We start from the raw sequence: 24,030 nt of genomic DNA on the forward strand, positions 1-24,030 counted from the left end.
CACTCCAACCAAACAAAAGCCGATGGCCACCATGCTCCATATGCATTGATTATCTTATCTCAGCTCAATTATGGAATTTGGCTTCCAAGTAATTGGCAGTGATTCCCTAAATAACTTGTGCGGTTTGTCGGAAATTCTGATGCATTTACATTCGGATGAAGTAAGTGTGAACCTTTCAAGAATTCCTCCATGCGTTGGACGTCTGTTTATTTTGATGAAGAAAGGTGCTAATGCTAAGGAGGAAGAACCCATTAGATCACGTCACCCGCACCCCCGACGCATACATTATCCTACGAGATCTTGTTGCTCTTGTCCAATGTTGCAAATATGTACGGTCAGTGATTGTCAGTGGATACATTCACACTCGACTAGATGTCCGAATCAGTGAGATGGCCATGGATCAAAAATGAATTCGGTGGAATCCGATATCAGCATGATAAACTCCGAAATTAAGTGAAAAAGGTGGAAAGTGACGCATTCGTCAAATACATATTTTGCTGTGCTGTGTGAACTGTGTGAATATATGAACTTTGGTTCAACTTGAGCCAAAATGACTCATTGCTGATGTACTTGTGTACATATGTAGTTTCATGATTATTTTTCAGAGTAAGGGCTGAGCTTTATGTATATAAACAAGGTATTAATAGTCTGACTAATAATACAGTTCAGTATTCGCACATTTTTTAACGATTTGCAATTATGCGTCTCTTCTCAGTTTGATTTACACAAAATGTGTCAAAGATTGCTATGTACAAAGTTTTATTACGTGTTTTATTCATTATGAAAAATAAACTATTGTAATGGTAAGCAAGATCACAAAAATTCGCTGTTACAGTTTGAATTTCAGTTATCCATTCGAATTCAAAAGTTTCCGAGGCGTCTTTTCGTGACATCCGCCTCCCTGCGTCCAATGCATTCCTTGAGGACACGGAGACTTCTGCACTCGAGGTCCAGAGTAGAGGGACTGATAATTTACGCCATCGAGCTCCTCAACAGCCGCCAGTCCCGGTGTCGGTGGTTCGTTGGTTCTGCTGGAAGGTCGTCTGGTGGACTGTTGCCCGTCCCAGAGAAGTCGATTATTATTATTATTATTTCTCTGTCCGGAAAATAGTCCTTGAAATAATTGAACCAGCGTCTGGTACAGAAGAACGTTTTGTTCCGTTGTAAGAAAATCGTTAGTGTTCGAGTTTTGCGTTTGCAGTAGTTGAGGACTGCGATTGCTGTAGTTGTTAATATTAGAAGAAGCTGAAGGAAATGGGAGCGGTATATTAAAATTAAATGGAATTCCAACTTGTGGCGTGGGAATATTAGGCCGATGTTTGTTGTAGCGGTCAGAAAACCCACGGTTGTAGGTACTATAAGTCTCAATGTTAGACGATGCGGAGGGGAATATTATTCCGTCTTCGATGGAAGGGGTCACGGAGCGAGTTTCGGGACGATAAAACTTGGCAAATTGTTGTTTTTCTAAGAATGGAAGGAAATGTAAAATTATTATCAAAGCTATTTTGACAGCATCTTAGGTTAGGAAAGTTGGCAAATGCTTAAAGTCGTCGTATAATTATTTAAGCTGCATACCTTCAACGCGCTTCAGGTCCTTCCAAAATGAACGTTTGTTGCTACTTGGATGAACTTCTTCACTCTTGAGCATCAATTTGTAATCTGCATGCTCCTCATCTCGTCCTTCGTTCCCACCATTCTCCACGGACTGAACTAAATTGTCTATCACGTTTGCATCCGATTGCACTTCAGTTTTAGAATCTGCATCGTCTCCGGAGTCAAGGACAGGAAATGCACGTACACAGCCAATCAATATGATTAGTAATGTGAGCACAGAGTAAAGATGAGGTTGCTGCATTTTATAAATTCCGTTCTTGCTGCGACGTTTGTTTTACTTAACAATTAACAGATCAGATACTGGGCTTGGATGTAGAACAAAAAATTTACTGTAAATTTTGGGCGTCGCTGGATAGGTTTGGTTGACTTTGTTGAACTTGTATGTTTGTTCATGAGAAATGTGTGTAAGTTTTATTGCATAAATTTTGCAGGTGTTGAATTCCTCATGTTTCACTCGCGACTGAGAAACTTGTGGACCAGCTTTTGGTATGTAAGTAAACTTCTGAACCGTATCATTGAGATCTCGTTAGTAGATTTGTTACACAATCCTCCTGTTTAGCTCTGTTATTAAGAGTGACCATCATTCGTGCCACAAACTGCAGGCATTATTTCACAGAGATAAGGTTATGGCTATGCATACCAGTAAGGAAAAAAGTGGTAGATACATGTACTGATTCCATTTATCTAGCAAAATAGGGAACCCTCACTAGTTGTGCAAAGTCCACATACTTACCTACATTCAGATGTAAATAGGTATGCATCGTCTACTGCACAGCTATAAAATTGCTTTGCACTTGCCTACCTTTTGCATAAATGAGTTGTTCAAGCAAAGGAGTTGGACCTCTGGAAAGAGTCAAACATTTCTTAGTTTGATACAGCTCATTCAAAGATTGTCTACCCCAATTCTAGGCATATTTTAGGCATCAGGTAACAAGACGGACATGATAAGTTGGATGTGTATGCCCCATTATATCATACGTATTTATTTGATGATGTTATACTTGTTTCATTTGCCAGGTTTGCATGTCCTAAACGAAGCTGGAAATTTATTTGGTCGTCCATATTCATCTGTTTGATGTGCGTGATACTTCGATCTTTTATATTTAATGATTCAGGCCCAGCTTTTGGGACAACTATCATTATTAAACAAATGAATCATTGGCAAGTTCAGTTAATGCTCATGGTGCACTCAGGTTCTTAGTTCTAATTTTTTCTATTGACGTAGGTGAACTAAACCAACAACGACGGGATTATATGCGATTTTTAGTAAAAAGTTGAAAAATCAAGGTAATAATTACCATAATGAAAGATTACTAGTTTTGATGGGAATCCTCCGATAGACGGACAGATTATACGATTGAATATCGTTAGGCACGCAGCTCATTAATTGTGGTTCCAGTAAATTGTGAGGTTTGATTTCAAGATTTTTGTAATGCCAGGTGTGAAGTTGGGGCACCCATTAAAATGTTGGTGCACCTATAAATTGACCAATTTTAAAACTTTTTGCAGGTCATCTGCACTGTTTAATGAATTAAGCTGCACAATATTAATTAATACGTGCATTATGCATGTGTCTGTGTCTGTATTTACCAGAAATCAAACTATTTGATAATGACATATGCAAAATATGTATGGATATCAATAAAATGTAAATGAATTTTGTCGTCCCGATGCAATTGGACAATCAAAATATTCATTTTTGCAGTGGAAGTTGACAGCTTTAATTATTGGACCGTAAAGTAAATAATTGCATCACATCACATGACGTTTGCACATGCTTATGTTACATAAGTTATGTACATTAATGCGTTTCATGTAATTATTTAAAAATATTGGTTGCTAAAAACAATTAGGCTGGAAAATTTCATTGAGTTACGTATACAAAATGTTAAAAATAATTAAAAATACCTATATTTTCTCGTGCCAACTTGATAAAAATATCGCTGAATTATTATTCACACGCCACAAGCCTCGTCAGGTAATTAACCGTGGGACCATGGGATGGGATTAAACAAATTCTGGTTATTGTTATGTATGACGACGATTGCATCATAATGATGGCATTAACATTTCCGAAAGGGGGAATGGAGTTACTCGTTAATTGTGATTAATTGATTTTGACAAATATTTCCTTGTCAGCATGAGTCGACTACTGTTTTAGATGGATTAATGTCAAACCAAAAAAATATAGTGACGATTCATTCATTGATCTAGATTCACTTTGGGGTATGTACATATATTTACCATTCACAAATCACTCATAAAACGGAACAAGACCTCACCTAAATTTATTAAAAGGGTCACAATGTCAAATTATGATTCTGGAACATGTGTACCTCATCCCAATCGCATATTTTTTTATGTACATACACAAAATATCATCAAGGTTAATTCAAATTCTTGTGATCGGTACATAATACACATGTCCTGCTATCTATATAAAGCAATTAGTTCAAAGCAAACAACCTGTTTGGTCGCAGAGTGTGAGATATAAGTTGCATTATCGCCAAAAAAACAGTCGATACTTCCGTGAAAGAAAATGGTGAAAATGCTTCAAGTACCTTATTTTTGCTGCATAGTTTTCCTTTGCAGCATCTTGGCGGACACGGAAGGAGTCAAGTATAAGGCAAAATTAAGTCCAAATTACACACTGGTCTGGGAAACGGTAGATAATGAATTCATCAATTTCGCTGCGCTTGTGAAAACGACCGGTTGGGTTGGTCTGGGCTTGAATACCAAACCCAAGATGGATGGTGCAGACCTGGTCATTTCAGGAGTGAAGAATGACACGCGGCCTTATCTCTTTGTAAGTAACGCCAAAGTGACAAAATAATTCTCCATATTTCTTGCACAGTGCGTTTTTATGCTTGTTCTAAGACGTAAGATAACAACACGAATATGATTGTTATATGGGCAACAGGCATATCACGGTATTGGGCATCACCTTATTGAAGAAGAAACGTCACATTGGGACATTGGTTATGGACGAGTATTTGAAGATTGGAATGCAACCGTGACATTAGTAAACATGATCAGACCACTGGACTCTAATCATAAGGATGGAATAAACATTGAGGTAAATATTATGATTGGGATGTCAATCCTGATTTCTCTTATCACAGAAAAATGCACTGTATTGTGTATTATTTTATAATGCAGGACAAAGACATGTATCTCTTATGGTCTTACGGTTTGGATGATGACGTTAGCAAAAAACACGTTGAAAGAGGAGTCATCCGAGTTAATTTTATCAGTCCTAGCAGTAGCAACAACAACCCAGATAATATCGGTATTTTGTAAATTCGGTGAATTAGCGTATGGTGTGACGCATGAAATTGAGATTGCCAATTTATTTTGTGAAATATACATTCTTGATGAATTTAAGTAATGTGCACATATATATTCATTCAGTTTTCGCTGCTTATAAACATATGCAATAAATACATATATCCAAAATAAATTAAATTAAGGGGACACAAATAGCTCGTACATTAATCCGGGATGCTCGATAGACAATCGTTGGAATTCTGCGGACTGCGTCACCAGTTTCGTCTTGTTTCTGAAATGCATAAATATGCAAATTCGGGTATGTCTACATACGGGCTATATTTTTCGAGGCAAGCGTTGCATGCAGACTTACGCCTTCATTATCGCCAAAGCACGTCTAACTATTTTACTTGAGCCCACTTCATGTCCAACGGTGTACATTTGGATGGCATTTTCCGTCTTAATTCTTGGCAATAAATATCTCTCACACAATTTCTTTAGTTCGGGGAGCTCGTATTTATGTGCGGCGAGAATCAGTTTATCCGCCATTTTTTCATACGAGACCATCCCAGTGTAAATGTATCGAAGCAATTCTTCAGCCACTTCAGCACTCAGAGATTCGCCAAGGTTTAATTCCGTCAGATAGCGATTTATACTGGTTCCATTGCTGTTGCCAAATAATATTTCGTTTGTACTTTCTACCAAATCTGTCGAATTGTAGAGCATCGCAGAAAATACTGGACTACTTGCTGTGAAAATAACAATAAATCAATAAACCGTAGTCAAAAATAGCTAAAATATCATTGTCTTTTAGTTTAGTGAGAACTAAGAAGTTAAATAATTAGCATTACTTGATAAAATTATTCGATGTGCGGTGAACAGTTGGTCTCCATCTCCCACTTTGACTTTAAGGATCACGTCTGAATATTTGACATCGTGAAGCATGCTATTTGCATGTTTCACATAGGGTGGAATGCCATATTTCCAAACTGCATGGGTTTTTGGCGATGACGACTCTCCATCTCTCACCAGCCCTTCTGACTCCTCCGAGAAAGTGGTCTTCAGCAAATGCTGGCAATTTTCCGAGCCCGTGAAAACAGGGTCAGTTGGGAAATATGCGATGATTTTGAACCTCAAAGTTACATCTTCACTTTCTTTCTTGAACGTAAGTCGACCATCCTCACCAATGAAGGACTCGTCTTCTTCTAGCTCACCGTTTTGTCTGGATGAATCTGGAAGTCTGGAGGAGGTGGAAAGTTTTAAAATACTTTCGATAGTAGATCCTAAACTTGGCCAGGTGAAAGTATGCACGTATTCCAGGTAGCTGGAATACCCACGTCGATTATAAAGTCTTTGTTGCATGACCATGGCATTTGTGGACTTTTGAATTGGAAGAACAATTTCCTTCTTGTTGTGAATTAGGGACAATTTGACGTAGAAATGCAGTTTTTTGGGCTGTTTGGCCTCGTAGGAATATGTGCTGGACACAATAATATCTTCAGAAGGAGTATTGCCAGGTGTAATGACTTTGATAATCTTGAAGTACCTAGTTTAATAACATTAAACGACATTAACTTATTACGATTTTTAAATTCGGGAATCAAATTTTACCATTTTCCATCCACAATGTCTGATTTGAAATTAATTTCTTCCGTTTTAACTTCGAAAACTTGCTCAAACTTCTTCATAAAAATATAATAATCGAGAAATCCTTTGAGATCCCAATTATAGTCCAACGATTCTTTACTTAAATTAAGCTGATAAATATTTTATTAGTTAAACTGTATGATGAGTAATTGTAGTTAATTGATTACGTGTCCACCTGAGTATGGCTGCAACGGGTCAAGTTGACAAAATGATGTCCAAGGAGACTTTCAGAGGCATCACCACTTTCACCTTGAGGCAGGCTCTTTCGTGTCCCATTTTCCACGCCCACAACGTTTTGTCCGAATTTGAAGAGCAAAATGAGACAAAGCAAGTATTTGAAAGTCATGTTGTGCTTCTTTAGTTTGAACTCGTCAATTACAAAATAAACTACAAAAAATTGTGCGTATTGACACAATTAGAAAAGTTGGTGCGAGTTTCATGGTTCAGTTATTCCTAAATTCCAAATAGCTTGGCTTGTGAGAGGCGTCGTAATTGTTATTTTGGCAACAGAGATTAGTCGTGGAGTATATGCATGTGTGTATGCATTTACTTAATTGCCGTCGTCCATGGCTTTATGAATACCACGTTGATGATAACCTTTCACCCGACCTCATTTATTCGGACCAACGAAACTAAATGTATACATAAATCTTTAGAGTTAAAACTCTTTAACTTTAGCCATTGTATATTTTAGGAATTTTTGTAGAATCAACGCCTGTGCACGTAGTGTCACAAAGAAGGCATTCGAATTTTGAATAGGAATCTTTATTCGACAAATAGGTTGATGCACAGGTACAAGTACAACATCATTACTTCAAAAAAGTGACAATGAATGAACGTTGTACTTATCGAATTGACAAAAAGATGTACAACAATGCAGTGGATATACAGTTGCACTGTGATTTAATTGATGCATTAAAACATGTCGCATGTGGTTCATTAACACAAGGATCACTGACATCGAAACAGTGATGGGCGTTGAGACCATGTTACGTTTAGTTTAAATTCACGGTTGACTTTAAAATAATAGATCTTATTGCGCAATTTCTTCATTTATGCAGGAGACCAATTGAACTCGAAGGTTGGTAGCGGTAAGTTAAGACGTATGTATATAAATGACAAGCTGTCAGAGTTCCGGGAATCATTTTAGGCGCAGTATACTGAAGGAGGGGAGCAATTTTTGATATCTGTAAATTTTTACATTTCTCAAAGCTGGATCGAAATGCTTGAAAAAATCAGGGTTTGGCTGAATACTGCTTTTTACTAAACTTGAACACTTACTAAAATATAAATTTCGTATCACTTTTCTAGATCATGACATTTGTTGCCATTTTTTCAATGCTGTTTACTGGACATGATGTACAAGCAGGATACCTCCTCAGTGGATACGGTGGAGGGCACTCTCGGAGTGTTTACGGTGGGGGCCATGGTGGGGGTGGATACAGTGGTGGTCTTATTGGGGGTGGATACGGTGGGGGACATGGTGGGGGTGGCCATGGGGGTGGATACAGTGGGGGTCTTATTTACGGTGGGGGACATGGTGGGGGTGGCCATGGAGGTAAGAAGATAAACGAATGACTCATTGATATAATAAATTTTGCAATTTTACAATTGTCAAACCAGGAGGCGGATATGGTGGGGGTGGACATTGCCCCTGTGGATAAAAATTGGATTCAGTATCAACAACTTCCCTGTTCTTAGAATATCGAGTAATAATATTATTGGACACTCTAAGGTATTATTTAAAACGCCAATGGTTATATTTTGAGTTTACAATTGAAAGTTAACAAATTGCTGATAACTGTAAAATGAATAATATAACAATTTCAACGAAATGTAACATAAATAACGGGTCCGAATTTAGAAACTTTGATTTTTTCTGATAATTAAAGGGTAGTCTTGTTTCGATATGCATAAATTATACAAGTTATTTCCTGTCACTCAACGAATACAACATTGCATGAAATTCAACAATCTTTCCATAATGTGAACAAGAAGGACTACTTCTATATACTGGACAGTCGTTGACTCCTACAAAAGAAACAATGTTGTTTAAATCTAAACTCGACTTACTATTACCGAACAAAGAGAGAAACGGTGAAACAAGATATTCACTAGGGTCAGTCAGCATTTTTTTCGCATATTCATTATCAAAACAGAGATTAAACATCTCTGAGCTCTGGAAATGTTGGAGAGTAGGATTAGTTGCCATCCGTCGACATGCCACTTCACGATATGTTGGGGCAGGCGTTTTTAGTCGTCTGCTAGGACGATTTAAATCAGACTTTAGAGAAGTTGTCACTGAAAAAAAATAATAGTGAACTCTATACACCGGTGCAACCATGATTTTAGAGTAAAATACAATATAATTAATAAATATACCATATACCTTGACAATGTACAATAAATGTATTCAGCGTCACAAATATGTCAATAACTTCTGAACAGATATCAGAAGAATTCAAAAAACTTGTTCTGATGAAGGTATTGAGATCTACAGTTTGTACTTGGAATAGTTGAGTATCGTTCGAATCAAATATCGACCAATGTGCTGCAAAACATCATTCCGTTTAATTATAAGTGCATCGTGATTGTAGCGTAATTGTTTAAATGAGATTTAGTGTATTACCTGAAGTATCTGTAAGTATTTTAATTATCACAAGACTTTGGCACAAGTACATCTTCGTAAGTCGCATATTGCGCATTGTTACAGCGTTCACACAAGTATTTTCAGATACTGCAATTAAATGCAAAAAAATTACAAATTGAACTTAATTTTGCATGATATTGAGTATGTTTTTTTGTGTATGTACTATTTACCTTGAATATCGTTTTCTTTCATCCGCCATATTCCTAGATTCCCGGTTGTGAACAAGGTACACACCTATTACAAAATTATTCCATGTCATTTCATTAATAGTTGGTATGTGTAACTCCAAGAAACAATCTTTATAACAATATTTACCATATTATCCAACATGACCAAATCACAACTCCACAAAGGAAGAAATATTCTTCGAATGTTTTCCAGCACCACAGTCTTGTTGGAATGGTTAACTACTTTGACTCGAAATAGAATTAAAGCTCTCGTTGTCTCCTGACAAACAATTTTATCGTTGAAAACACTGAAAACACAACAGAAGTTAATGCAAGCTCCTAATTATCTCTCGAGTTAGACTATGTTGACAAACCTGACAGCAGTATGAGTATTATTATCTATCCAAACATTGCTCAAAGTTGTCGACCCCAATACTGACGTCGCATATTTGGTTCGATAATCGTCGTTTTCTCCACTTTGAAGGCAATGCATGTGGTAAAATTCGATTTTTTCAGGCATTTGTACTAAAACCAACTGGTGACATGCCATTATGTGTAGGCTTCTAATAAAGCATAGGTTTTGTGGGTGATGACAATCACATCCTCTCTCGTTGCGTACTTGCACTAGAAAATTTAGCACCTCATCTCTGTAATTCATTTTACAATGGTAAATTAATATATGGCTATGTCATTTTCATGGTACTTTGTCTACTATTTTACCCTAAATGCTTCTTTCCAATTTCGAAACCTTTGTGCAAAAAAGCTTTCTCATAAATCTCCAACAACTTTTGATTGTCATCCTGCGCCTCAGGTGAAAGCTGATTGCGAATCTCATTCATGTGCTGGGAATTGGTAACAAAATAATCCAGCATCTTCGTAGTTCGTTTTTCCAAAGCTTTTGCAGCAATGTCGTGCCATAGAAGACACACATTAGATACCACAAGGTCCAGGGTAGATGCATCCAAAAATCCGAAAATAATTTCCGTTATTTCAGGTGGGAGCAAATTCATCATACTGGAGTTTCGCCAACTTCGCCATCCGGGAGTTGAAATATCACATATCAATTATCAGTCAATTCACCAGTCAGAGACACTCCCAATAGCAATCAATCCACGGTTATGCTTCCTGAATTATAAAAACATTAATTACAAATTGTAATTAAGTTAAGCATGCAAAATTATAATTTATAAGAATTTGCAGTACTTACACATTATGAGGATCTGAATCTGATGCAAATTTGTAAACCTGAAAGCATGTGAATTTTTGCGAATGTAAATACAGTCGATTCAATTCAATCTTCTAATCTAAGTTCTTACGCCTTTCGTCTCACCGCGAGCGACTGAGAGTTCCTCGCATTCGTTTTACCCTCCAACTTCAACTCATTTCGCCGAGTGAGAGACGAAATTTTATGCCAACGACATAAAAATAAACGACTCGCTGGATCTTCACGTTTTTTTTAAATTTTACACGCAAATTAATTATTCGTGGATTTGACGTGTAACAATGGAGCAAGGTATTGCCGGAAAACCTCAAAGGGTGCCTAAAGTGGCAAAGGTAAATTTAGCACATGATTCATGAGTAATTAGTGATTTTAGTATCAAATTAGTGGGTACTGTAATTTAAATTGTCTGTTTTTTGTATTGAAGGTGAAGAACAAGGCGCCTGCTGAGATCCAAATCACTGCTGAACAGTTGTTACGTGAGGCGAAGGAACGAGATTTGGAAATTGTGCCGCCTCCCCCAAAGCAGAAAATCTCTGATCCTGAAGAATTAGCGGACTATCGACTTAGAAAAAGGAAAGGGTTTGAAGATAGCATCCGGAAAAATCGGTAATTAATTATAACGTCCGCTTGAATATTGTAATCAATCAGAAATCATATTAAATTTATAAAACTAACTTTATTTTTTAATGGTGAAGAGGTCAGATTGGAAATTGGCTTAAATATTCAAAGTGGGAGGAGTCTCAAAATGAAATTCAGCGAGCAAGGAGTGTGTACGAGCGAGCATTGGATGTTGATCATAGAAATGTCACACTTTGGCTTCGATATGCGGAGATGGAAATGCGAAATCGTCAAGTAAGTCAATGTCTGATTAAATTTGATTGTACAATGTACACTGAAATATGTTTTTTTAAATTTATTTCGGGTTATAGGTTAATCATGCAAGAAATTTGTGGGATCGGGCCATCACTATTATGCCAAGAGTCAGTCAGTTTTGGTACAAATATACTTACATGGAGGAAATGCTCGGCAACATTGCTGGTAATATATTTACATAACCGACTAAAATCGGCGAATATATTTTAATTTGACATATTAACATGCTTATTTAATGTGCAGGATGTCGCCAAGTTTTTGAAAGATGGATGGAATGGCATCCAGATGAACAAGCATGGCAAACGTACATTAATTTTGAACTTCGATACAAGGAAATTGACAGAGCGCGACAAATTTATGAAACATTTGTGTTTACTCATCCGGACATCAAGCATTGGATCAAATATGCACGATTCGAAGAGAAGCATGGTTTTATTCGATCTGCGCGAAAAGTGTATGAGAGAGCTGTTGAGTTTTACGGAGAAGATTACATGGACGAGAGGCTGTTTATAGCATTTGCCAAATTCGAAGAAAATCAGAGAGAGGTAGGTCACTCATTTCCTTTTGGATATTGAAGATCCTCTCTCATGTTGGTGTAACCAAACTATTTTCAATTCAATATTCAATTTATTAGCATTTGATATGGCCATGAGCCCTCATCAATAGAAATTACAGAGCTAGATATGTAAATGTAAATAAAGTAAAGTAGTCAGAGGAATAGTGGGAAAACCTGGCTATGGTGTAGAGCCAGGAAAACCACTATCACCTCTGGGAATGTGGCCCAGAGGTCCATTCGGCTCTGACTACATCACCCAGGCAGGACAAATGAGTGATAGGGATCATAGGCAGATTCCGCGAGGAACTGCTGATATCCAAATGAGGACGGCGTCGTGACGGCGGAAGCAAGGTGAGTGAAGGTTGTTGGGCGGGGCGTCCACGGACCACGAAATACCTTAGCGCCCTCACGGGCACGGGCTACGTGTCCCCTTCACGGTCACACAGTGTGACCAGGGCCGAGCGACACTACCCACTTGCCCCTTCACCCCTCACAGCACAACCGGGCCATGGGACCCCCGTAGGCCCGACTACACTGCCCACCGCCATGCACGACCCCGTCCCCACTCTTCTACCAACCGCCCCCACGGTCACCACCCCGATATACCAAACAATGACCTACCTGGGGGGAGTCCTCCATGGCGTAGATCCTCCCGTGCACTTGGTCCGGCGAATCCATCTTCGCCTGATGGCTCGGCTTGTCGTTGCTGGGACGGGTGTGGCAGGGGGTGTCACCAGGCACGCAGTTGGGGGGTGTGAGTGGACGAGGCTCACAGGGCGAAAAGCCTGGGACACACTTCACTTGCCCTGGCACACCCGCGACCCAGATGGAAGAGAGAGAATCCAGTTGCAGAGCGAGAGAGACACGTCGTGCACGGTTGGAAGCCAAAGAGGATCTCTGTGTAACCAAACTAATTAGCTCTTTGTATTTAATTTTGCAGCATGAAAGAACGCGTGTTATTTACAAGTATGCTTTGGAACACATTCCAAAGGAGCGATCTCAAGATTTATACAAGGCCTACACTATCCATGAAAAGAAGTATGGCGACCGTGCTGGGATTGAAAACGTGATTACTTCCAAACGAAAGTTTCAGTACGAAGAAGCATTGAAAGATAACCAGTACGACTATGACACTTGGTTCGATTACTTGAAACTTTTGGAAACTGCACCTGAAATTGATGCTGACGTCGTACGTGACACCTACGAAAGAGCAATAGCTCAGATTCCTCCAGCGAAAGAGAAAACCTATTGGAGACGATATATTTATATTTGGATAAATTATGCACTGTTCGAAGGTAAGAATTCTCCACCGAACTCATACACAGTGCACACAACATAACAAAATCAAATGATGAGTAATGTACATTATTATTAACATTTAATTTTTATATCCTAGAATTGGAAGCTGGTGACGTAGAACGGACAAGAAGCGTGTACAAAGGATGCCTTGAACTTATCCCTCACAAAATATTTACGTTTGCAAAAGTTTGGTTGCTGTATGCTCAATTTGAGATTCGTCAAAAGAACTTGGTTCATGCTCGAAAAACATTGGTATGACGGCTTTTAATCTTGTTTTTGTTTTAAATCTCAAAAACTATGTCTCAATAATAATTGTGATACTAATCATTACTTTTAACTTACTGAATTTTTAGGGAATGGCAGTCGGGATGTGTCCAAAGGACAAGTTGTTCCGGGGATATATCGACTTGGAAATTCAACTGCGAGAATTCGATCGATGCCGAATCCTTTATCAAAAGTTTCTTGAATTTGGACCAGAGAATTGTACCACGTGGATGAAGTTTGCCGAACTTGAATGTCTTTTAGGAGATGTAGAACGAGCGCGAGCCATTTATGGAATTGCTGTAACTCAGCCTAGACTGGACATGCCTGAAATATTATGGAAAACCTACATTGACTTTGAAATTGAACAAGGCGAGACTGATAGGGCCCGAGAGTTGTATTACCAGTTGCTTCAAAGAACTCAACACGTCAAGGTTTGGTTGAGTTTATCTCATTTTGAAATGGGAGTTGGGGATGAAAATTCTACAAGTCGGGCAAGAAAGGTATTTGAGAAGGCCAACGACAAACTCAGAGATACAGCAGAAAAAGAAGAACGATTGATGCTGCTTGAGGCATGGAAGGCATTCGAGTACGAGCACGGAAATCTGGAAAGTCAGACCAAAATTGAGGAAAGGATGCCTCGCAAAATTAAGAAAAGGAGGAAGATTGAAACAACGGATGGCGTAAGTTTTTTTGTCTTCCCATATTGTTAGCATCATATTGTATTATTGTGATGATAATATTGTTGAATAATATCAATCAATCAGTGTTGGCTATTATACATTATATTAACTAATTATATCATTTGCTAATTTTTTATATGTGCAGTCCGAAGCTGGTTGGGAGGAATACTTTGACTACATATTTCCAGAAGATGAAGCGGCGAAGCCTAATCTCAAGTTGCTGGCAATGGCTAAAATGTGGAAGAAGAAAAAAGATTTTCTACCTGAACCTGAAGCAGCAGAAATTCATAAAACCCTAGATAATATTACATCCGCCGCAGAAAATCCTCCGCAAGACCATCCAGAAGACGTAGAAATTAAATTCGAATCCATGTCACCTACTCAGCCGAACGAAATACAAGAAATAACAAACAATCCCGACGAAATCGACATTGACTCCGCACAGGACATGGTGCAGCAGCCCGATGTAGCTAGCGAAGAAGCGGAAGCCAGTCCTCCAAATGTACCCACATCTACTACTTCTTCTTCCTCTGTTCAAAAGAGAAAGGCTGAAGAACCACTGGATCGAGATGATAGCAGCTCCAGTTCAAGTAGCGGAAGTGGCAGTTCCAGTAGTTCCAGTAGCAGTGAAAGCGACGACGAAAGCAAGACCAAGAAAAAACGCGTTGCAAAAACGAAAGATGGTTCCAAGCAAAAAAGAAGTAAAAGTAGTAGCAGTAGCTCAAGCAGCAGCAGCAGTAGTTCAAGCTCGAGTTCTTCCAGTGATTCGGATGAAAAGTGAAATTTATCATTTATTTTTATTCAATAAAATTAAATAACAAAAGTTCATAAAAGTATAACTAAAAAAATTATAAATGTCTAGTTTTAAATGACGCAACAAAAGTTGTGTCATATGATTGAGTTACATATTATTTTTACTCAACTAACACAATGTTATGTAGTATATGTAACATGTTTGTAAGTACTTTCAGACAAATGGTCCATTATCATATCGTTTATATAGATTTTATCTGTATCCATTACACAATTTTTATAATAAGTAAATCTCAGACATTAAATTATTGTTGTCAAAGTTTCGTTACGTTGAAATAAAAATTATTCAAACTTGCCAACCTGTTGAATTTGTATCGTAAAGTATAAATACCCATTCACTTCACTGTAGCGAGTGCACTTATTGCATAATCGAATCAAATTTTCTGTACTTTTTACTTTCTAGCAACAGTCTCACGTAGAGATAAAAAGTAATGAGTGACCCAGAGTTTGAAATGGAGGTGGACGAGTTGTGTCATTTGGACACAAATCGGGAACCAACTGAGAAAGAAATGTACGACATTTACTGCTGGATTGACCATTTGGAGTTCTCACGATCGAAGAAGAACATATCTCGAGATTTTTCTGATGGAGGTATCACTTTCCCAGCATTATTAAATCTCTTACATTGACTGAAAACAGTTTGGATTTTTTGCATGCAGTGTTGATGGCAGAGCTAATCTCAAAATATCTGCCGAGGTCTGTTGAGTTGGGAAGCTATTACATGGCCCTGTCCAAGAAGAACAAGGTCAACAACTGGGAACATCTCAATGCAAAAGTTTTCAATAAGCTTGGATACAAAGTTGATAAGCAGAAAATGAATGACATCATGGAAAGCAAAGCTGGAGCTATCGAGAAGGTGATCTACAGCAATACAGCAATCGCAAATTATGAAAAATTACTTTTTATATTCATTGAAAAAACTTTCAAATGCCTGTAATTATGCAACAGGTTCTTTTCGAACTCCGTCCCCTCATTGCTCGAAAAAACAGATCCATTCTGAACTACCGTATCGGTCAGAAGCCACAAGTCCCAGACGTTATACTGAAGCCACCTGCAATACCGATGGCCATGACTCAGGCTGCTGAAATCAAACGGAGACCGAGGTCAGTTCAAGTGACCCAGAACGTTCCAAAAACGGCACATAATCCAAAGCCTAAAATCCAAACAGTAACAAAGCCCACTCATGTTGAGCCACAAGAAGTTTCTGCCTTAAAACAAGATGCCAAGAGTTTCAATTCCATTGAACAGGTTCTTCCCAGCGACATCAAACTTATCACTCTAGAACCCATTCCGAATCTCGCAACCAAATCCTGTGAGGGAGACTTGTCTAGAAAAGTTGGGAAATCACCCCATTCCAGACGCAATTCGAAGTCTCCTTCGCTCTCCAGGAGTGACTCCAGGAAATATGCAAAGGGGAAGAGATCAATGGAGAAGGTAACTTCATGTTTAAAAATATATATGTATGCATACAAGAGATAGCGATCTCATACTCCTGAAATGAAATCCTGGATTTAATTCGTATCGCATACAATGATTTATGCAGCACGAGGTTGAACACGTGGCAGAAGTAGAATTCCAAATTGAGGCCGAGACGTTTCCAAATGAGGAAGGTCCGAAAGTACCTTCAAAATCTCAAAAAGACGCCTGGAGCTCATCCCCACCCACTACGCCCTATGGTTTTGAAGTATTTGGTGAGCAAGTCGTACTCTCTGGCAATGCAACGAGTTCAACCGAGGAGCTGGTGAAGGAAGGTGAACGAAAACTGGAAGGGATACCAGGAGTTCATCTTGGCTTCTACGGTCTCGTTTAGTTGTAAAAATAATCATTCACAAAAATGATCTATAAATCAAGAATAACTTTCATCGTGCTAAATAAAACAATTTATATCTTATTTGTATAGTTTATTGTAATTTTTTATATGCTCAGGAATAAGTTACTACAATGTTTTTGTAGTGACTGATGATATATAATCTAGAAATGCACTCACACGCGTAAATCCAACTGGATACGCTTTCTGACAAGAATTTCCACCAAATGATACAATTCCTAGTTGCATAAAAAAGGGTTGTCCAGATTCCGTCGTTTGTTTCACTACCAAAGGACCTGAACAATGAAGTTTAACATGTGTTGAGTGATAGGTTAGCCAACATGAATATGCAACAGTAAGCATGCTTACCACCACTGTCCCCACGACATGGTGACGCGTCGAATGTCGTCCCGATGCAAATCAAATTTCCTGTCACAATGCTTCTGAAAAAGCGTCTGCATTGTCCATTGGCGATCACATTGGCCGTCGTGTTTTTTAATATTGGACTGATTCCGGGTGCAGAATCAAAGGGTTTGCCCCAGCCAGACACGCGGACTTCCTCTCCGACTGAAATATTTATAATACACGATAATCAGCTTCATTTTATGCATTTGACGTATCCCTCTTAAAGCAATGTTCTAATTTCAGAGAGTGACTTGTGGTGGGGGACAAAATGATTGTGTATAGTTACCAAAGGTATTTTCTACGTAGTATCTGTTCGGCAGACAAATTGGTCGGATGTTATCTAAAAATTAATCAAATACGTTATTATATGATGCATGTTTATGCATTGTTGCATTTCATGATTCTTTGCGAAACTTACCAGTATAGTTAACTTTCTCTGGAAGTTTAATTACGGTAATGTCGTGCGTTATTGTGTTTGGGTTATAATCCGGATGTTGAAAAATATTTTCTCGCGTAATATTGAATGTCAATCGCTTCTCTGTTTTGCTCTTGATGTCCAAAGCCCCCAACAGCACAGTGATTCGTTTCGCTCTTTTCGTAATTTCAACATCAATTATCAAAACATCATCAATTGGACTTATTTTCATGTCATTGTTTGAAATAATACCCGTCCGTGCAATGAGCCTATGAAATTATATAAAAATGTGCATTTTTATATTTTGTTGATTTTGTACAAATCGAGTATTTATACTATTGGGTCTTACCGCTGTTAATACGTGCTAATAGTCGTCGGTTAGGGTGTTGATGCCTGGACCCCCAAACGTTTATCGTCCACAAGGCAAATTTTTTATTGCATATTTTATGACCAAAAAGGGAAATCTCATGTTGCCTCAACTATGTATCTCACTTGAAAAATGTAATTTTGCACTAAAGTCTTAAAATTAGCAGTTACCACTACCGTTGACACTGGTAGTTTCGTATCGCTTTTTTAGATTAATAATTTATGATAGAGCCAACTGTTAGTGACAATTACTAATTTTAATTCTTCAGGGAAAATGAGATTTTGTCTCCTCGTCATGAAATAAACAATATACAAAAAATTGCCTTTGTACACGAAAAACTTTTGAGGGTCCAAAGTATCTACACCCTAACCTGATTGTCAATTAAACTTCCTCCACAAAAACTTCGGCCATCCTAGAACAAGAAATTATATTAATGTCAAAATAAAGTGTTAACTTGGTCAGATGATTTCAAGATCATACAATTAGCATGGCTGCCATCCATGGAAAACTTCCTCTAGAAGCGAAATCAGGACCAATGATATGATCATCCGTTTGTGGTATCGTTGTGGTTTCGACTGTGGCCTCCGTGGTGGTTGTGACCACTCCAGGCAACGCTGGGAGTGGCGGAATTACCACCACTGGACTTTGTGACCCAAGAATTGTAGACTGTCCGCATACATCTGCATAATTGCAAGGAAGATTTCATAAACAAGTTACACGAAAGGTCAATTAATGGGAATAAAATATTTTCATGAAATAATTTAGAACTGACTGTCATAAGGGGACGGAGCAAGTTTTTCAACATTCCCATCCATTGACTTCACCTGTATGCACGAAATTGAAAGAATGAGTCAAGTCACTACTAGTATATTCCAAATAATTGTTGCGAATTCCTTAAATGCATAATAATGCTACCAAATAGTGAATTTTCATTCCTCTAAAGTTGAAAAGCGTGGACGACCGGAACCTGATCCCCAACTTGTTCAATTCCGAAGAAATTGTCAATGGAGTTTTGGTATTCATATCGCCTGCCATTCTAAATAACAAAAGCAACATACATCAAGTTTTACAAATAACTGACGTCAGAATGTTAAATTAAGTGTGTGTACACTACATACCTATCCACTTTTGAAAAATTGCCATCCCTGGTAATCATTACGTAGTCAAAGTACGTAAAGAACCAGGGCTGTGTGTACAGGTCGAATATGGTTGCTTCAATTTTCGTGTTTGGAGGACTCTTTGAAAATGAAATAGCGTCATTTTATTTTAAATTTTGTCATTAAAAGATGCTACAATTCCACAATTGAATAGAATTATTACCTCCAAATACCACTGACATGATGAGCGTCCTGGATAATTTCTAGGGTAGTTTGGCGTCTTTATAACTCCATAATCACCCAGTTGTAAATCAGTCTTGTTTTCACTGCAATCTAAATTTGAAAATGTTGCTCTAATTTTGAATTAGTAGACACATTTGGACGAACTACGCTTATGTAAATCCTACCGGCGAAAGGTGTAAATGTTCCAGTAAAATTTGTATAAGCTTCAAACTTCAATTGTTCGCTTTCCTGTCCAAAGACCTCAGGAACCTTGAAGGTGGGATGGATTGGGGTGGCTGCTAAAAAGTCGTCCGTCAAGTCCCCTCGCACCTAAACATTTTTGAGTTATTTTAGCTGCCGAGAAACGTGAAAACTGACAAGAAGGGAGACTCGAATAAAGACTTCACAGGAGTAATTAATTTATGATAAGGAAATGCAATGCTGATTGAACCCACCGGTGGGGAGGCTCCAAGGAGGAGAGAAAGAACAAGTAGTTGAGACCACATCCTGAGAAGCATCATCAGTAACGACTACTACAGTTTGCCTACAAGAACTTTGTCACTTATGGGTGATCAATTGTTGAGTAAGATTGCTCATAAAAATTCAATTAGTTCATTGACATTGTGTTGTGTCGCATACACATGCTCACCAAATACCTCGTATTTCAGTAAATTGTGGAAAAAATGGGAACCTTGACCCGTTCAAATTAACATACAATTCAAGTTGAACAGATGCACAGAAAGGGACCAAATACGTCACTGTAATTCCTCAAAATATACGTAATCCTCACAAACGCCTAACTTATCGCTTCCAACGTTGATTGGTTATTAAGATAACTTGAAATTTAGGTCACAGCAAGTTTTAAATTAAATGTACCAAATGCAAATGAATTATTGGGATGTGTATGAAGCAAAAATTCAGGTGAACGGAATTTATTTGTACGTCATAATCATGTTTTTATTATTCTTATAATTTAGTCGCATCCACATAAAAGTTTCTATTGTTGTCTCGTCCTTAATCTAAATAGATTTCCCCGTGATGGTGGACAAATAGTCGATAAACGCAGATATTCTGGTGTATCCAACCTTTAAAAAGCACAGAGAATAATATTAAAAACATGCTGACGAGTGGATGTTGACTAGTATGAGTTGTTAATTACCGGATAAGCCCGTTCGCAGGAGGTTCCGCCAAATGAGACGATTCCAACTTGCATGTAGTACGGGGTCCCATCCGGAGACTGCTGCCTAATGATAAGGGGCCCACCGCTATCTCCCTAAAATCAAAAGTCCAAGCAAAATAATGTGATAAAGTAATCCCTTAAAAAATAGGTCATTACGTATTCAATCATACCCGGCAAGGAGCGACGGTTGTTTTCGTGGCCGTGCACACGTTCTACAAAAGATGCAAAATTATTAGGCTTTGTATCTTTGAATTGGAAGGAAATAAAATTTAGCATATTGTTGCGTCATAAACTTACATTTCCGGAAATGATGTGACGGAATATGGCTCTGCACTGTCTATTCGACATGACCGCAATAGTAACATTTTTCAAAACTGGGCTGACTGAAACGGCCTCTGTTCAATTACATACACAAGGATTTTGATTGAGCTGTAGGACGCAAATTTTTCATTGGTATGGAATGACTGATCTTACTATCGGCTGGCTTTCCCCATCCGGAAACTCGAACCAATTGACTTTGGAATGTCTCAGCATTGTGGTATCGGTTTGGAAGACAAATTGGTCGGACTTTTTCTAAAATGGGAAATTACAAATGTGATCATCATTCAAGCAAATTTTAATCCTTATAAATATTAATGTACCAGTGAATTCAACACGTTCTGGGAGTCGGATCACGGCAATATCATAAGCAACCGTGCTCGGATTATATTTTGGATGTTGGAAAATTCCTTCTCGAGTGACATTGAAGAGAAGTCTTCCTTCGTCTGGCGTTTTGAGATTGTTTGTCCCAAGAACGACGTTTATTTTGGTAGCCCTGCCAAATGTTTTAAACATTACAGACGTATGTATGCATTATTACCACTTTGAACGAATTTAAGTTTCTTACCCATCTGTGCAATGAGCCTGAAATTTATGCCACACATATTAGCTCAAATTAGTGGTTTAGCAAAATAACTCAAACAATTATTGTCACTTAATTATTTTCTCACCGCGGTCAACACGTGGTAGTTATCGATTAGACTGCCCCCACAAAAACTCCTGCCGTCAATCAACAGAGCAGCCATCCAGGGGAATGCACCTTAAAAACATGTATAGACGTCGATGATTTAAACCTCTGCTAGTGACCTGACTATGATTTTATATATAACTTTAAACCTGCGGGAGCTTGACCGGGACCAATAATCTTGGGATTGCCTGATTCCTGGTTTGTTTGTCCTTCAGCCCTGTTTAGTTAGAACCAGTGCGATTAATTTGCACGCACAAATATTTTTGTGGAGCAAGTACCCGTTTAAATTAAGTATGGGAACTTACACACTGCCAAAAACTGGAATGTGAACGGTTAAAGATGGTGGCAACCTGTCACGAAATTTTAATTCTTCATACTGCCAATAAACTTTAGAAGTGAAATATTATCAAAACCCACCAGGCAGGACCACGATGGGTGGTAGCCTCTCCCAAGACGTGTCTGATTGCGGAAGGCGTTGTTGATCTTCCAGGAGCTAAAATTGGAAGTTCTGGAACCACTCCAGGCAACAGCGGTCTCTGAGTTGTTTCGTCATCCTCGAATAAGAGCTGGGATTGACCACAAACGCCTACAAATTGCAATAATACAACCAATGAATATTTGTAATTTGGTGGAAATGCATTAATTGTCTACTGCACCATCGTATGAAGAAATCCGTATTTCATCCAATTTTGCAGGGTCAGTTGGCTTAACCTGGAGTTATTTCCAAATTAATAAATGATGGTGAAAGTATTTATTTCTTCAGATAGTCATCAGTGGTTACCAGATAGTGCAATTTCAATCCTCGGAAATTGAAAAGAGTTGACGACCTGAATCGCACTCCCAATTTGTTTTCTTGCGACGCGATTGTGAATGGTGTTCTGGCATTCAAGTCTCCCGACATTCTATGAACATGCATCGTACAACAAAGTAGCGTTAGTTCAGTTTTGTCCTCACAATTTCCGCTTTAAAGTTAGGAAAATTAAAATTTTCAGGAAAATTAAAATAAGTAATAACCGTTCAGCATTTGTAAAGTTTCCATCCGTGGAGAACTGAACATAGTCAAAGTAGGTGAAGAACCACGGCTGATTTTGGTGCGTATAAAATATAAATACAGATTATTTTACCTAATTAACAATTATTTTGCATAAATTGTATTTTTAAATTTAAACCTGAGTGAATAGATCAAAAACGGTCACTTCGATTCGGGTGTCTTCCTCGCTCTAAAGAATCATTAAAAATTGAACGAGTTGAGAAAATGTGTAGATGGTTATTAAATAAAATATTTGACTTTGCCAACCTCCAAGTACCATTGGCATGATCGACCTCCAGGATAATTATCTGGATAGTTTGGCGTTGTAATTGTACCGTAATCTCCAGCCTTTAAATCCGTCTTGTTGAAGCTACAATCTGCACGATAAATAGTAATTCTAACAATTAGCAGTGTTTTAACGTCTTATAAAAATATGAGTATAATATGTACCACTGCTGCCTCGAGAAGGAAGAAAATGAGACAAATCTTCATACAATTCTACTTTTGAGGGATTAATTTCTTCATCAATTTTGACCACATCTGGAGGCTTGATTTGAGGAAATAGTGGCTTGGCTTTTAGCAACGCTTCGAAAACGTAGTCATCATTCCCAGCCTGTGATTTCATTTATTTTCAGAATAAAATATTAGATGCACTGTGAGAATTATGTATACTTACATTTGAGAATGGAAATGCTGCAAAACAGCAAAAAAGGGCAATTTGAAACAGCATTGCTTCAAAAGTTGGTACAAAAAATATTCCAGAACAATCTCGATCACCAGCAGACCAAATGTGACCCCAGATAGCCTCTGCTAAGAAGCTAGCTCATCTCGTCCAATTAACAAAATTAACAAGGGGATATCGATCATTGTTCCCATAAATCGGTTTAATGAACCCACGCTAGACATGAGTTCAATTCATCGGCAATAGGATATAAACACATTACTAATGCGTCTCATTATCAAATTGCTTGGATTTGCACACAATGTGATATTACTAATGTCATTACTAACTTTTTCTTATTCGCTTGGGTTTTCGAGTAAAGTGTCCCGAGTTGCAAAAAAATATGTATATAATAGATGTGAGGACTAGAGGATGAGTTTGCAGATTGACGAAAGTAGTTAATACATGAATATGGAAGGCATTACAACAATAATATGAAATTGTTGTCAGTGTCATCGTTTATTTTTTCAAATCATTTTTGACTGTCAAGATTTTGATGTCAACAAAACGGAGACGACTTTATTACTTATTATACACTGAGATTTCTTTGGGAGTAACCGCTTTTTATCACATATTAACAGGGAACAAAGGGAGGCATAAATGCAGAATAATTAAATAAACAATCTGGTGATTAAAACTCGGTTTGCTGCTGGCAGCTGTCGTAGGTACGTACACCTGTCAATTATTCTTATGAGGACAACCGGTCAACGGTGGGTGATGGTTAATTA

General features: G+C 38.1%; 9 protein-coding genes and 1 long non-coding RNA gene across 14 annotated transcripts; 5 read left to right on the plus strand and 5 right to left on the minus strand.

Annotated features, from left to right (window-relative positions):
• Positions 1–742: 742 nt before the first annotated feature.
• LOC110852037 lies at positions 743–2,084 on the minus strand. The gene is made up of 2 exons (XM_022100001.2): positions 1,576–2,084; positions 743–1,464 (listed from the first exon to the last, which is right to left on the minus strand). The coding sequence occupies exons 1-2, from the start codon at positions 1,853–1,855 to the stop codon at positions 848–850; spliced, it is 897 nt and encodes a 298-aa protein (XP_021955693.1). The 5' UTR covers positions 1,856–2,084; the 3' UTR covers positions 743–847.
• On the plus strand, positions 2,039–3,271 carry LOC118436319. Of its 3 annotated transcripts, XR_004835360.1 has the most exons (3): positions 2,243–2,541; positions 2,632–2,691; positions 2,840–3,271. It is a non-coding gene; the product is annotated as an uncharacterized LOC118436319 (long non-coding RNA). The 3 variants fall into 3 exon arrangements; XR_004835361.1 differs by lacking the exon at positions 2,243–2,541 and adding an exon at positions 2,039–2,104 and having other exon boundaries at positions 2,632–3,271; XR_004835359.1 differs by having other exon boundaries at positions 2,632–3,271.
• A 775-nt stretch (positions 3,272–4,046) lies between these two features.
• LOC110851943 (putative DBH-like monooxygenase protein 2) lies at positions 4,047–4,998 on the plus strand. The gene is made up of 3 exons (XM_022099891.2): positions 4,047–4,420; positions 4,535–4,690; positions 4,774–4,998. The coding sequence occupies exons 1-3, from the start codon at positions 4,154–4,156 to the stop codon at positions 4,912–4,914; spliced, it is 564 nt and encodes a 187-aa protein (XP_021955583.1). The 5' UTR covers positions 4,047–4,153; the 3' UTR covers positions 4,915–4,998.
• Positions 4,990–7,047, minus strand: LOC110851968. Its single transcript, XM_022099916.2, has 5 exons — positions 6,704–7,047; positions 6,493–6,638; positions 5,733–6,427; positions 5,255–5,630; positions 4,990–5,173 (listed from the first exon to the last, which is right to left on the minus strand). The coding sequence occupies exons 1-5, from the start codon at positions 6,872–6,874 to the stop codon at positions 5,080–5,082; spliced, it is 1,482 nt and encodes a 493-aa protein (XP_021955608.1). The 5' UTR covers positions 6,875–7,047; the 3' UTR covers positions 4,990–5,079.
• A 146-nt stretch (positions 7,048–7,193) lies between these two features.
• Positions 7,194–8,436, plus strand: LOC118436318 (ctenidin-3-like). The gene is made up of 3 exons (XM_035854126.1): positions 7,194–7,768; positions 7,840–8,086; positions 8,152–8,436. Exons 1-3 carry the CDS (start codon positions 7,751–7,753, stop codon positions 8,190–8,192), a joined length of 306 nt encoding a protein of 101 aa, XP_035710019.1. The 5' UTR covers positions 7,194–7,750; the 3' UTR covers positions 8,193–8,436.
• On the minus strand, positions 8,267–10,779 carry LOC110851672. Of its 3 annotated transcripts, none has more exons than XM_022099533.1 (9): positions 10,662–10,779; positions 10,553–10,590; positions 10,066–10,470; positions 9,720–9,992; positions 9,494–9,653; positions 9,349–9,412; positions 9,158–9,265; positions 8,918–9,079; positions 8,267–8,829 (listed from the first exon to the last, which is right to left on the minus strand). In XM_022099533.1, exons 3-9 carry the CDS (start codon positions 10,356–10,358, stop codon positions 8,456–8,458), a joined length of 1,434 nt encoding a protein of 477 aa, XP_021955225.1. In that variant the 5' UTR covers positions 10,359–10,470; positions 10,553–10,590; positions 10,662–10,779; the 3' UTR covers positions 8,267–8,455. The 3 variants fall into 3 exon arrangements, with proteins under 3 accessions (XP_021955225.1, XP_035710018.1, XP_021955224.1); XM_035854125.1 differs by having other exon boundaries at positions 10,676–10,694; XM_022099532.2 differs by having other exon boundaries at positions 10,553–10,681.
• Positions 10,707–15,351, plus strand: LOC110851671 (crooked neck-like protein 1). Its single transcript, XM_022099531.2, has 9 exons — positions 10,707–10,899; positions 10,992–11,173; positions 11,263–11,419; positions 11,497–11,605; positions 11,684–11,985; positions 12,937–13,291; positions 13,393–13,547; positions 13,649–14,239; positions 14,385–15,351. Exons 1-9 carry the CDS (start codon positions 10,849–10,851, stop codon positions 15,018–15,020), a joined length of 2,538 nt encoding a protein of 845 aa, XP_021955223.1. The 5' UTR covers positions 10,707–10,848; the 3' UTR covers positions 15,021–15,351.
• Positions 15,352–15,511: 160 nt separating this feature from the next.
• LOC110851970 lies at positions 15,512–16,943 on the plus strand. The gene is made up of 4 exons (XM_022099917.2): positions 15,512–15,643; positions 15,712–15,908; positions 16,001–16,486; positions 16,596–16,943. Exons 1-4 carry the CDS (start codon positions 15,562–15,564, stop codon positions 16,860–16,862), a joined length of 1,032 nt encoding a protein of 343 aa, XP_021955609.2. The 5' UTR covers positions 15,512–15,561; the 3' UTR covers positions 16,863–16,943.
• Positions 16,933–19,952, minus strand: LOC110851878 (serine protease 44). Its single transcript, XM_022099804.2, has 14 exons — positions 19,821–19,952; positions 19,551–19,695; positions 19,367–19,476; positions 19,165–19,283; positions 18,962–19,082; positions 18,819–18,870; positions 18,527–18,726; positions 18,417–18,458; positions 18,029–18,043; positions 17,932–17,948; positions 17,683–17,855; positions 17,551–17,604; positions 17,229–17,426; positions 16,933–17,155 (listed from the first exon to the last, which is right to left on the minus strand). Exons 1-14 carry the CDS (start codon positions 19,884–19,886, stop codon positions 16,989–16,991), a joined length of 1,479 nt encoding a protein of 492 aa, XP_021955496.1. The 5' UTR covers positions 19,887–19,952; the 3' UTR covers positions 16,933–16,988.
• A 329-nt stretch (positions 19,953–20,281) lies between these two features.
• On the minus strand, positions 20,282–23,417 carry LOC110851923 (proclotting enzyme). Its single transcript, XM_022099866.2, has 18 exons — positions 23,258–23,417; positions 23,032–23,194; positions 22,849–22,958; positions 22,721–22,771; positions 22,566–22,633; positions 22,333–22,453; positions 22,208–22,262; positions 21,969–22,137; positions 21,857–21,901; positions 21,701–21,768; positions 21,535–21,623; positions 21,432–21,448; positions 21,187–21,359; positions 21,020–21,118; positions 20,843–20,940; positions 20,716–20,757; positions 20,525–20,638; positions 20,282–20,450 (listed from the first exon to the last, which is right to left on the minus strand). Exons 1-18 carry the CDS (start codon positions 23,309–23,311, stop codon positions 20,385–20,387), a joined length of 1,602 nt encoding a protein of 533 aa, XP_021955558.1. The 5' UTR covers positions 23,312–23,417; the 3' UTR covers positions 20,282–20,384.
• Between the last annotated feature and the right edge of the window lie 613 nt (positions 23,418–24,030).

This window comes from Folsomia candida, unplaced genomic scaffold, assembly GCF_002217175.1.
Source record: "Folsomia candida strain VU population unplaced genomic scaffold, ASM221717v1 Fcan01_Sc007, whole genome shotgun sequence".
NCBI lineage: Eukaryota > Metazoa > Arthropoda > Collembola > Entomobryomorpha > Isotomidae > Folsomia > Folsomia candida.

Excerpts from the sequence above, each read along its gene's own strand:
- LOC110852037 (XM_022100001.2), bottom strand. The coding sequence starts at position 1,855 with ATGCAGCAACCTCATCTTTACTCTGTGCTCACATTACTAATCATATTG. Across the intron at positions 1,465-1,575 it reads GGACCTGAAGCGCGTTGAAG|AAAAACAACAATTTGCCAAG; the intron begins GTATGCAGCTTA and ends TTCCATTCTTAG.
- LOC110851943 (XM_022099891.2), top strand. The coding sequence starts at position 4,154 with ATGGTGAAAATGCTTCAAGTACCTTATTTTTGCTGCATAGTTTTCCTT. Across the intron at positions 4,421-4,534 it reads ACACGCGGCCTTATCTCTTT|GCATATCACGGTATTGGGCA; the intron begins GTAAGTAACGCC and ends TATGGGCAACAG. Across the intron at positions 4,691-4,773 it reads AGGATGGAATAAACATTGAG|GACAAAGACATGTATCTCTT; the intron begins GTAAATATTATG and ends TTTATAATGCAG.
- LOC110851968 (XM_022099916.2), bottom strand. The coding sequence starts at position 6,874 with ATGACTTTCAAATACTTGCTTTGTCTCATTTTGCTCTTCAAATTCGGA. Across the intron at positions 6,428-6,492 it reads GACATTGTGGATGGAAAATG|GTACTTCAAGATTATCAAAG; the intron begins GTAAAATTTGAT and ends TTATTAAACTAG. Across the intron at positions 5,174-5,254 it reads GCTTTGGCGATAATGAAGGC|AAACAAGACGAAACTGGTGA; the intron begins GTAAGTCTGCAT and ends TATGCATTTCAG.
- LOC118436318 (XM_035854126.1), top strand. Across the intron at positions 8,087-8,151 it reads TGGTGGGGGTGGCCATGGAG|GAGGCGGATATGGTGGGGGT; the intron begins GTAAGAAGATAA and ends TTGTCAAACCAG.
- LOC110851672 (XM_022099533.1), bottom strand. The coding sequence starts at position 10,358 with ATGATGAATTTGCTCCCACCTGAAATAACGGAAATTATTTTCGGATTT. Across the intron at positions 9,993-10,065 it reads ATTGGAAAGAAGCATTTAGG|AGATGAGGTGCTAAATTTTC; the intron begins GTAAAATAGTAG and ends AATGAATTACAG. Across the intron at positions 9,654-9,719 it reads AATACTCATACTGCTGTCAG|TGTTTTCAACGATAAAATTG; the intron begins GTTTGTCAACAT and ends TTGTGTTTTCAG.
- LOC110851671 (XM_022099531.2), top strand. The coding sequence starts at position 10,849 with ATGGAGCAAGGTATTGCCGGAAAACCTCAAAGGGTGCCTAAAGTGGCA. Across the intron at positions 11,606-11,683 it reads AATGCTCGGCAACATTGCTG|GATGTCGCCAAGTTTTTGAA; the intron begins GTAATATATTTA and ends TTTAATGTGCAG. Across the intron at positions 13,292-13,392 it reads AAATTATGCACTGTTCGAAG|AATTGGAAGCTGGTGACGTA; the intron begins GTAAGAATTCTC and ends TTTATATCCTAG.
- LOC110851970 (XM_022099917.2), top strand. The coding sequence starts at position 15,562 with ATGTACGACATTTACTGCTGGATTGACCATTTGGAGTTCTCACGATCG. Across the intron at positions 15,909-16,000 it reads AAGCTGGAGCTATCGAGAAG|GTTCTTTTCGAACTCCGTCC; the intron begins GTGATCTACAGC and ends ATTATGCAACAG. Across the intron at positions 16,487-16,595 it reads GGAAGAGATCAATGGAGAAG|CACGAGGTTGAACACGTGGC; the intron begins GTAACTTCATGT and ends TGATTTATGCAG.
- LOC110851878 (XM_022099804.2), bottom strand. The coding sequence starts at position 19,886 with ATGATGCTTCTCAGGATGTGGTCTCAACTACTTGTTCTTTCTCTCCTC. Across the intron at positions 17,605-17,682 it reads AGAGAAAGTTAACTATACTG|ATAACATCCGACCAATTTGT; the intron begins GTAAGTTTCGCA and ends ATTAATTTTTAG. Across the intron at positions 17,427-17,550 it reads CTACGTAGAAAATACCTTTG|TCGGAGAGGAAGTCCGCGTG; the intron begins GTAACTATACAC and ends TAAATATTTCAG.
- LOC110851923 (XM_022099866.2), bottom strand. The coding sequence starts at position 23,311 with ATGCTGTTTCAAATTGCCCTTTTTTGCTGTTTTGCAGCATTTCCATTC. Across the intron at positions 23,195-23,257 it reads CAGCATTTCCATTCTCAAAT|GCTGGGAATGATGACTACGT; the intron begins GTAAGTATACAT and ends ATGAAATCACAG. Across the intron at positions 22,772-22,848 it reads CATGCCAATGGTACTTGGAG|AGCGAGGAAGACACCCGAAT; the intron begins GTTGGCAAAGTC and ends ATGATTCTTTAG.